General features: G+C 35.6%; 2 protein-coding genes across 6 annotated transcripts; both read left to right on the forward strand.

Annotated features, from left to right (window-relative positions):
* The first annotated feature begins 1,779 nt into the window (after positions 1 to 1,779).
* LOC105131301 (putative pentatricopeptide repeat-containing protein At1g12700, mitochondrial) lies at positions 1,780 to 6,297 on the forward strand. 5 transcript variants are annotated; one of them, XM_011034219.1, is made up of 5 exons: positions 1,780 to 4,125; positions 5,043 to 5,403; positions 5,483 to 5,538; positions 5,606 to 5,803; positions 5,946 to 6,297. In XM_011034219.1, exon 1 carries the CDS (start codon positions 1,887 to 1,889, stop codon positions 3,954 to 3,956), a length of 2,070 nt encoding a protein of 689 aa, XP_011032521.1. In that variant the 5' UTR covers positions 1,780 to 1,886; the 3' UTR covers positions 3,957 to 4,125; positions 5,043 to 5,403; positions 5,483 to 5,538; positions 5,606 to 5,803; positions 5,946 to 6,297. The 5 variants fall into 5 exon arrangements, with proteins under 5 accessions (XP_011032521.1, XP_011032519.1, XP_011032520.1 ...); XM_011034217.1 differs by having other exon boundaries at positions 5,635 to 5,803; XM_011034218.1 differs by lacking the exon at positions 5,483 to 5,538 and having other exon boundaries at positions 5,539 to 5,803.
* A 351-nt stretch (positions 6,298 to 6,648) lies between these two features.
* On the forward strand, positions 6,649 to 9,186 carry LOC105131305 (salicylate carboxymethyltransferase-like). Its single transcript, XM_011034226.1, has 4 exons — positions 6,649 to 7,043; positions 7,390 to 7,797; positions 7,905 to 8,177; positions 8,446 to 9,186. The coding sequence occupies exons 1-4, from the start codon at positions 6,954 to 6,956 to the stop codon at positions 8,791 to 8,793; spliced, it is 1,119 nt and encodes a 372-aa protein (XP_011032528.1). The 5' UTR covers positions 6,649 to 6,953; the 3' UTR covers positions 8,794 to 9,186.
* Positions 9,187 to 10,096: the final 910 nt, after the last annotated feature.

Consider the following 10,096-nt stretch of genomic DNA (forward strand, 5'->3'; position numbering starts at 1 on the left):
CTGTGACGAATTTTCTAACTTAAAATAGGTATTTCAAGTTTTGAGATTGCATCTTACATTGTGACCTCTAGTAATCTTAACGAAGGAATGATTCAAAAAGGTGAGCTCGAGGGTTCTCTCAATCATGTTCTAGTATCCGCTCGAGGGTTCTCTCAATCATGTTCTATTATCCAAGTTACAACAGGTTTTATTGGAGCTGATATGAATGTGTGGTTGACAAGGCTGGCAATCTTTCTGTAGAGATAATTGGTAAGCATAGTACCATCTATCCAGAGAATCTACAGTTTTAGAACACAAAAAAAGATGACGGAGGATACCTCGGTTGCCATCATCATGAGATCCTATAGTTTTAACAGTTTTCTTGAAAAGGGTAGGACTCTAAAGCATCAGTACCATAAGCATAAGTTCTTTTATGCATTTTAAGCACTCATTTGCCTAGTACTGGCATTCAGCTTTTGATTTCTAGAGTCTGCGCACATTTTAAGTCGAAGGCTGCTTGTGTCTGTAGTACACTAGCAAAAAGGCCAGCGCTCTGCTTTTCATTTGTCTGGACAATATTGACGAGGTGCATTATCCCATTGCTCGATCAGGATTAAACTGCTATAATGCAGAAAATGATGTGAGCAGTTCGTGCTGGTATCATATGAGAGTGACCTTGCAGGTTTTTGATGGGTCAGGATTGAAGAAGGATTTTTTTTTGTTTTATTAACGTGAGTGTTTGAATTAGTATACTTGTACCTTGATTAAGAATTTTTTTTTTTTATTCAAGAAGAAATCTTGCCATAACAACATCTTGTTGTTCCTTTGATGAATGCCAAATTGCTTTCGAGCCTCTAAAGAAGATTTTTTTTCTTTTTTTATTAACATAAATATTCAAGATCTAAAGAAAAATTTTAAGCTAGAGTGTTGTCAATGTAAACATGCCTTTAACATTATTATACATTTTGATTTAATGATCCATGCATAAAGAAAAAGAAATACGGTTTTTTTTTATTAATGAAATACAAAGAGAACAAAAGGAAGAATTAATTATAATTTCATTAAATTATATGAAAAAAATATTATTTGATGAGATGAACAAAAAAGGGTATGAACCAAGTGCTATCATTTATCACAATTTTATAATGAATCCTCGATGTAAAATTGGCAACAAGAGCATGGCTCTTCAGTTACCTAGGAAAATGGAATCAGAGTTTTTAAACCTTTAAGATCTAAATTTCAAGTTTTGATTGGTTACAGAGTTGGATTAATTTTAATTTTTTAAAATTAAAATAATTTTTTTTAGTAAAATAAAAATTAATAGATTATAACTAGATTTTTTTATCAAATCACATCAAATTTTAACTTTTTTTATTTTTATTAAATTTAACCAAGTTTAAGTTAGTTGAGTTTTCTATGAACGAAATAAGAAGATTGTAAGCTAAATATTGTCATTTAAAAAAATAAATTTAAGAAAAATTATAATTAAGATCTGAGAAAGTTTTATATAAAACTGGAATGTTTATTAAATTAATCAAATATTTTTAAATTTATAGTTAAAGTAAAGCACAGACCGTATAACATCCTTTTAAAATATTTTTAAATAAACCATTTTAAATATTTATTTTCTTAAAAGAAGAATAATTGTAAAAATAGCAAATTTATTCAACACAAGAAACGCCGAATGTAAAGATTTTTAGGCAAAAAAACTGGTCTTGTCAAGCATGCTTTCATTCTGTTAATTGGGCTTGGCCCATTATTTAATAATATGAAAGTTCGATTATTTCTGCAAAAATGGTTGACCAAGAGAGAGAAGACGGCGAAAAGTTTGCTACCATCTCCAGCTTTCAAAGGAGGCAAAGGAACTGCGAGAGTCAGAGAGAGACCAGCAGCTTTTTAACCTAACAATGATGATGCTTATGAGAAATAGCGCCTTTAGAGCTATTGCTTCTTCTGCTATTTGGGTTCTTCAACAACATATGGAAATGGGTATCTTTCCTCTTCTTCCTTATTTCCCTTCTTTCTTATTCTTCCATCATCACCGCATCACTACTTCTACTTCTACAAAGAACCCTTCTTTGCCTAAAAAAAATGGTGGGTTTGCTAGTAATAGTAGCAATACCATTAGTGTTGATGATGCCTTGGCTTCATTCTATCGCATGGCCCGCATGAATCCTAGGCCTTCTATTGTGGAATTTGGCAAATTCTTAGGCTCCATTGCCAAAATGAAACATTATTCGACTGTTGTCTATTTGTGCAATCAAATGGATTTGTTTGGAGTTACCCACACTGTTTATTCTCTAAATATATTGATTAACTGCCTTTGTCGCTTGAACCATGTTGATTTTGCTGTCTCTGTCTGGGGCAAGATGTTCAAACTGGGTATTCAACCAGATGTTATTACATTCACTACGCTAATCAATGGGGTCTGCGATGAGGGGAAGATTAAAGTGGCAGTAGAGTTGTATAATGAGATGGTACGGAGTGGGCATGAGCCCGATGTAATTAGCTACAATACTTTAATAAATGGTTTGTGCAATAGCGGCAACACAAATATGGCGGTTCACGTGTTCAAGAAGATGGAGCAAAATGGATGTAAACCAAATGTGGTGACATATAATACAATAATAGATAGCCTTTGCAAAGATAGGCTAGTTAATGATGCCATGGACTTTTTGTCTGAAATGGTGGGCCGGGGCATTCCACCAGATGCTATTACTTACAACTCCATAGTTCATGGTTTATGCTGTTTAGGTCAATTGAATGAGGCAACAAGATTGTTCAAGAGGATGGAACAAAATGGGTGTAAGCCAGATGTGGTGACATATAATATTATTATAAACAGCCTTTACAAAGACAGTCTAGTCAATGACGCTGCGGACTTCTTATCTGAAATGGTGGATCAGGGCATTCCACCAGATGTTGTTACTTACACCACAATACTTCATGGTTTATGCTGTTTAGGTCAATTGAATGAGGCAATAAGATTGTTTAAGAAGATGGAACAAAAAGGGTGCAAGCCAGACGTGGTGGCATATAATACAATAATAGACAGCCTTTGCAAAGATAGGCTAGTTAATGATGCCATGGAATTCTTATCTGAAATGGTGGATAGGGGCATTCCACCAAATGCTGTTACTTACAGCACGATGCTTCATGGTTTCTGCAATTTAGGACAATTGGATGAAGCAACACAATTGTTCAAAGAAATGGTCGGCAGGAATGTTATGCCGAATACATTGACCTTCACAATTTTGGTTGATGGACTCTGCCAAGAGGGAATGGTTTCAGAAGCTCGGTGGGTCTTTGAAACAATGACTGAAAAAGGTGTAGAGCCAAATATTTACACTTACAATGCGTTGATGAATGGGTACTGTTTACGATGCAAAATGAATGAGGCTAGAAAGGTGTTTGAAAACATGGTTGGCAAGGGTTGTGCACCCGATGTACACAGTTACAACATCTTGATCAATGGATATTGCAATAGTAGAAGGATGGATAAGGCAAAGGCATTACTTACTCAAATGTCTGTAAAAAAATTGACTCCTAATACTGTCACTTACAACACCATTATGAAAGGTTTGTGCTATGTAGGTAGACTTTTGGATGCACAAGACCTATTCAAGAAGATGTGTTCTTCTGGCATGCTTCCAACTTTGATGACTTACTCGATTTTGCTAAATGGCTTATGCAAACATGGACATTTGGATGAGGCATTAAAACTGTTTAAGTCAATGAAAGAGAAGAAATTAGAACCTGATATTATCCTCTATACTATTCTTATTGAAGGCATGTTTATTGGTGGGAAGCTTGAAGTTGCAAAGGGACTATTTTCCAAGCTTTCTGCTAATGGAATACGACCTCCTGAACGGACATACAATGTCATGATCAAGGGATTTCTTAAAGAAGGGCTATCAGATGAAGCATATGAATTGTTTAGAAAATCGAAGATGATGAAGCATAATGCTATCATTTAAGGATTTCTTCAAAATCAGGCTCACCAACTGCTCTACCCCTTATTGATGATATGGTTGGTAAAACATTCTCGGTGGATTTGTCTACAATTCATATGTTATTGGATTTGGAATTTCATGATGAAATCATAAGCTGATTTATGCGTGGAAGCTCTCAGCATAGAAAAATGAGGTGAGTTTTCTTATCAAGTGCTGTTGTAGGCTGCTGTGTCTATTGTGGGTTATCAACTTCAGTGACTGGTTTGCAGCTTGTAGTGACCTTTTTCGCAACTGGTTTGCAACTTTAGTCACCCATGGTAGTGACTTTTTTGCTACTTGTTTTGACACCAATCTCACATCTTATTGTGTGTGATACAAATGTTTCTCTGTATAATTGACATATTGTATGATGACTGGTCTTATTTTCCTTACTGCTATAAAATTTCTAACTTAATTTAGGTATTATAGATTTTGAATTTGTACCTAATGTTGTGACTTGTACTAATCTTAATGAAGGAATGAGTTAGAAATTTGAACATCATGATTTTCATGATCTTTTGCAATTAGCCAAGTTACACCAGGTTTCATCTGAGCTGGTTTGGATGGTGCTGTTGATAAGGCTGGTTGTCTTGCTGTAGGTAGAATAGCTTAGCTCATCTATGTAGAGAATTTAAAGATTTCAAAAATACACAGCATTGACAAAAATGGGCCTATATGATACTGTTTTGGGAATTTTTTGTCTTCTCGAAATTTAGAATTAAGAATCTCGAGACTAGAATTTTGGTTTATTGTCCTATGAGCTGTGGTAAAATCCTAATTGCACAGTGAAGCAGGATCTACTTTCATTCACATCAATGTCAGTCTTGTCCTGCTATCCAGTTTCTCCACTACAGTAAATACATGTTATACTCAAATCCCTTAATTGTTTATTGTCACAAATTCATGTTGGAGAAGTTAGGACCAAAACCTTTTAATTGCAACTGCTTTTGAGTTAGATCAGTGTCAGCTTTATGCTTATGCTCGGTGCTTGTAAAAGGTCGTAATGTACAACTCTCTCTGCTCTCTTTTTATGTCTCTTCATGTCTCTTAAGTTGGTGTCTTCATTGGCAGGCCTGTAGTGGGGACTCGGATGTTGTAAGGCCTTGCATGCTTGTAAGCAGATTGATGCCCTCTGCCAAGTCCAAAGGAGCGTTGATTGATCTTAAAAGCTCTGGCCAAGGGAAAACCCTATTGGTGATTTTGTGGATTTGAGTGCCATCGCAGGATATGGGAGACTTGTAACATTCTAGCAGGGCTGATCTTCATAATCTGGTCTGTTTGCAATTCCTGACAATCTGTCTCTTTGCATGGTACAGCTAGAATGCAATCTGGTTATGCAAACTTCTTTTTCTTGGTTTTATTTCAATTTTAACCAAACATAAATTTGCATAAGAGGATCGGTGGATGAGTTGTGGACAGGCTTCTGAAGCAGGTAAAATAAAGTGCACTGTAATTTGTTTTAAACTTGCTTTTCACTACATGCAGTGTTGACTTAGTCCCATTAATTGCAGTTGCTTTAAGAGTTAGATAAGTGTCCAAATGCTCATGTCTCTGGTGCTACCAACAGGTACAATACAGCTTATTCTTTTTTCTTTATATGCCTCGCTATCTTATGTTGGTATCTTTTGCGGAAGGCCTGAAGTATGGACTCTATTGCATACAGCCTGGCATATTCGCAACCAAAATGTATCTTCCCTGCCAAGTCCAAAGGAGCATATATCGATCCTAAAAGCTCTGGCCGTGGAAAGACCTGTTGATGCAATTATGGATTCGAATACCATTGGGAGAATGGATACTTGTAAAATCTGAGTGAGGCTGATCTTATTAGTCTGGTTCGTTTACCACTCCTAACACATTTATTTATTTATTTTGTATGGTGAGCTGGACTGCAATGCAATGCAATCTAATATGGCGATAGTTTTTCTATTTTTCGGAGTTACTTTAAGTTAATCTTAACATGAATTTGCTTGACAGGTGGAAAAGGAGCAAGTGACTGCTTTGAGGCAGCAAGTAAACTTTTTGGATGAGAAAGCACGCATAATCAAGACCATCCAAATTTATGTGGATTTTCTGCTTGTGCCCATTATCGATGAGGAAGCTTGGTGGCCTTCAACACATTTTTAGATATGGGCTGAGGAGCCTAATGCGTTTGATTATTTGGCATGTATAATTCAGATTTTGTTCTCTTAGGAGTGGAGGTGGAGTCTTAAAGCTGCTGTGCTAATTGAATGCTTCGATTAAAAGTGACTTGATTGTTTAGTAAAAGCTGCTAGCGACTAAGAATCGACGGATCAATTTTTTAAATAATACTTTTATTGTTCCTTAATTTAGGTATTTTAGATTTTGAATGTGTACCTAATGTTGTGACATGTCCTGGTCCTAATGAAGGAATGAGTTAGAAACGTGAACGTGGTGGTGCCTTTTATGTTCTTGTGCTATTAGCCCAGTTACGATTTAACCCTAAATCGATGATTTTGATAATTTTAACCCCTATGTACGGACAATTGAAAGTTGGAACACCATCCGTTCCCTTTCCTGATTGTTTGCCTCCCAGGGATTTGGGCGTGAGAGCTACATGTGGGAGTCTTGATGCCTGACCGTACTACTTGCAGGCATCAAAATTGACTAGATGGTTGGCATTATTGTAGAAGTTATTATATCATATTTATAGTATTCTATTAGTAGTTGTTTATTCACGATAAAGAAAAATAACTATAATTATCAAACTATTTTATTATATTGCACAAATATTTAGTTGCTCTCTAAATCAAGATCACAAAATGCCAAATGCATGTTGCTGTGTCAGGAGTAGGGATCAATGCAAGATAACACAAGGAATCAACATTTCAAGAGAGGACAAATCCATGAATCAATTTTTTTACTACAAAAACAATATCACTTGAGCTTATATTAATCACTCTTTGTTGAATGAACTGAAACCATTGTTTAAAGGGTGTGATTGCCAAGAAAAGGCAGGGAGAGATGGAGAAAGAGAGCTCAAAAATAAATCAAATTCTGAGCATGAAAGGAGGGTTGGGAGAGGAGAGCTATGCCAAGAACTCAAAACCACAGGTACGTTCCAACTTCTCTTTTTCCTGCTGTGTGAATCGTATTCAGCACGGAGCCATGCCTGAAAAATAGCATGTAATTCTTTAGGGCCCTTGGTGTTCGTGCTTAAATCAAATAATCCAGGTCTGCAAAATCCATGTATACATTAAGAAAATAAAAAACCTTATTCATGCACAGTTCTTTGGAGTAGACCACTGTGGCTTAATTGATAAGAACCACAGCAATCCTTTCTCTTATTGTTATGTCTTTAGTTTTTCTACTCTAGCTTTAAGAATTTGGATAAAAGATGCACAATCATATGTGTGCGTGCGCATGCACAATCCTTCTAAACAGAGTCTTCTTTTTGTAGCGAGCAAATCTATCCAGTTCAGTGCCAGTACTAAAACAAGCAGTGCTTGATTTCTGCGACACCGAACTTCCTCATTGTATCACTATAGCAGACCTTGGATGTTCTTCAGGACCCAACACTTTCTTTGCAGTTACTCAGATCACAAGCTTGATCTACGAAAGGTGCTCTCAACTGGGCCTATCACCACCAGAATTTTCTATTTTCTTGAATGATCTTCCAGGAAATGATTTCAACACCGTTTTCCAGTCTTTTCTGCCAGCTTTCAAGGAGAAAATAGGGGCAGAAAACGGTTCAGATTTTGGTCCCTGTTATATTTCTGGAGTTCCAGGTTCATTTTATGGGAGGCTTTTTCCATCGAATAGCCTGCATTTTGTGCACTCTGGAACTAGTCTTCATTGGCTCTCACAGGTTTGTCATAACCATCCAACTCTTGAGTGTTTTTTCTTCTTCATGAAATCTATCAATATTTCAACTATTGTTTGTTGATCCCATTTGATCTCTGAAAATGTTTACAGGTACCTCCTGAGTTGAATGATAAATCAAATCCACTAATAAACAAAGGGAAAATATACATTTCAAAGACAAGTCCAGCAGCTGCGATAGAGGCATATCAGATTCAGTTTCAAAAGGATTTCTGTTCATTTCTTATGGCACGCTCTACGGAAGTAGTTCCAGGGGGACGTATGGTCTTTACATTAAAGGCAAGAAGATTTGCAGACCCAACCGCCGATGAAAGTTGTTTGATCTGGGATTATTTAGGCCAGGCACTCCAGGATTTAGTTTTGAAGGTGCCCGTTGGGTTGCCATCCCTCTCTTTCTCCATATTTTTCATTATCAAGTTCAAATAATAAATATATATCAGTGCACTTGGCTATTTTTCCACATTTTGAATGTTCTTTTAACTTCTTTTTTTCTGAAAATATTTTATTTTAACTTATATGTTACTTGTAGATTTTGCTGATTGGTGATTACATCTTCATATGGTTGAGTTTGCTGATTAGTGATTTCTTTCTTTGGTTTTTTAGAGAGTCATTAATTAGTGAATTCTTAATCCAGGGGCTAATCGAAGAAGAAAAGTTAGACACCTATAATGCTCCATACCATGAGCCATACGTAGAAGAAATCAAGACTGAGATAGCGAAAGAAGGATCTTTTACCCTCAATTGCCTTGAGATCATTGCCCTTCCATGGGATGCCTGTAATGGAGGAATGAAGTGTGATAGAGAAACAACAGCAAAAAACTTGGTGAGGGTCTTAAAAGCAATCAATGAGTCAATGATTCGGTCTCATTTTGGCGCAGAAGTTTTGGATCCTTTATTTCAAGTTTTGACTGCTATCATCGCAGCTGATACAAAGGAAGTGGAGCATGTCACTGCTGTCTTTTATGTGACTAGAAAAGATTAGCAGCATTTGGAGTTGTCTCTTTTTCCTTTTTGATTAATGAAGTTTCCATTAAGCAATAAGTCAACGGTAACAGGGATTGTAAATCCTGCAGCAGTGCAGCAGCTTACTAGTTCTAGTTGAATGATATTTTGCAGAAACTGCTTAGCACAGTCTCTAGAATGACAGGATTTATCGTTGGCATATGCTTTTAGTTCAAGTACTAGAAAAGATGAGATGATAACAATCTGCAGATGCAAGATTACACAGACTACACAATGGATCAACTGTTCTTCCCATCATAACCTGTCCACTTCTCAATTTGTGGTCACCCAAGATCAGAACAACTAGCCACGAAATAAAACTGAGCATCAGCAGTAACTTTTACCAACCACTCTGCCTCCTTTCTTCCTAACATATTCCTGAAAATCGCTTTGTTAAAAACTGGCCATCAATTTATACTGAAGTTTCCATGATGCACTATCATTAGTGCAAGGATGCATCAAGTCACAAATTATAGCTCTTTAAATTGCTGTCATTTTGTTGGAAAGCTTCCTAGCTAGATCTCTATGAACAATCACTAAGAATGGTTAAGGATACTAAAAATCTTTTCCTTTAAGAAGATGGGAATTTTGGTACATGTCCATGTTCATTTTTGGTCTTGTGGGGAGCAAATTCAACGGTGATAATTAAAAAGCACCTCAATGAAAAGCAGAGGAGAGGTGAACAAAAAGCATTTTAAAGTAGCTACTCAAAAACCGAATTTAGAACTCATTTAATGGTGGGATCCAAGAACAAAACTTGTGTTTTATTTTGTAACCAGATGGGATAAATTAAATGTTGTTGGATAGCAAATGTATAAGCTAACTCAATGCTAAATTGGCTCTTAATGTTGAATCAATTCAAATCATGTTTGGGTTGCTCGCCACAATTCATTTGGTTTTAGAAATATATGGGGAATTTCGAATGTAAAATTGAATCGAACTAATGTATAGGATGAATGTCTATAATTATATCAATATGAGATATTTTGAAAACCTATTTTGATTCGATTCGATTCCATTTATTATATTATAGGTAATATTCTATTTATATGAGATATATTGTGTGTTTATGTGTGTTATTCTATTTAATCTTGTAGTTTTGTCTCGAATTTTATTAGAATTGCATGAGGGAAAGATCATTTTTATCCAAATTCCTTCATAATTGATTCCCTTTTATTTTTGTATTTTAAAAAAAATTAATATTTTTTTACTTTTTTACTTTAAATTATATTTTTTTAGTGTTTCCAAATCATTTTAATATGCTTATATTAAAAATAATTTTT

This window comes from Populus euphratica, unplaced genomic scaffold (assembly GCF_000495115.2).
Source record: "Populus euphratica unplaced genomic scaffold, PopEup_1.0 scaffold103.1, whole genome shotgun sequence".
Classification (NCBI taxonomy): domain Eukaryota; kingdom Viridiplantae; phylum Streptophyta; class Magnoliopsida; order Malpighiales; family Salicaceae; genus Populus; species Populus euphratica.

What these genes read in the sequence shown, in the direction of transcription:
- LOC105131305 (XM_011034226.1), top strand. Translation starts at nt 6,954, where the DNA reads ATGGAGAAAGAGAGCTCAAAAATAAATCAAATTCTGAGCATGAAAGGA. An exon ending in GTCTTCATTGGCTCTCACAG is followed by an intron (nt 7,798 to 7,904) that starts GTTTGTCATAAC and finishes AAATGTTTACAG; the next exon opens with GTACCTCCTGAGTTGAATGA. An exon ending in TCCAGGATTTAGTTTTGAAG is followed by an intron (nt 8,178 to 8,445) that starts GTGCCCGTTGGG and finishes TTCTTAATCCAG; the next exon opens with GGGCTAATCGAAGAAGAAAA.
- LOC105131301 (XM_011034216.1), top strand. Translation starts at nt 1,887, where the DNA reads ATGATGATGCTTATGAGAAATAGCGCCTTTAGAGCTATTGCTTCTTCT.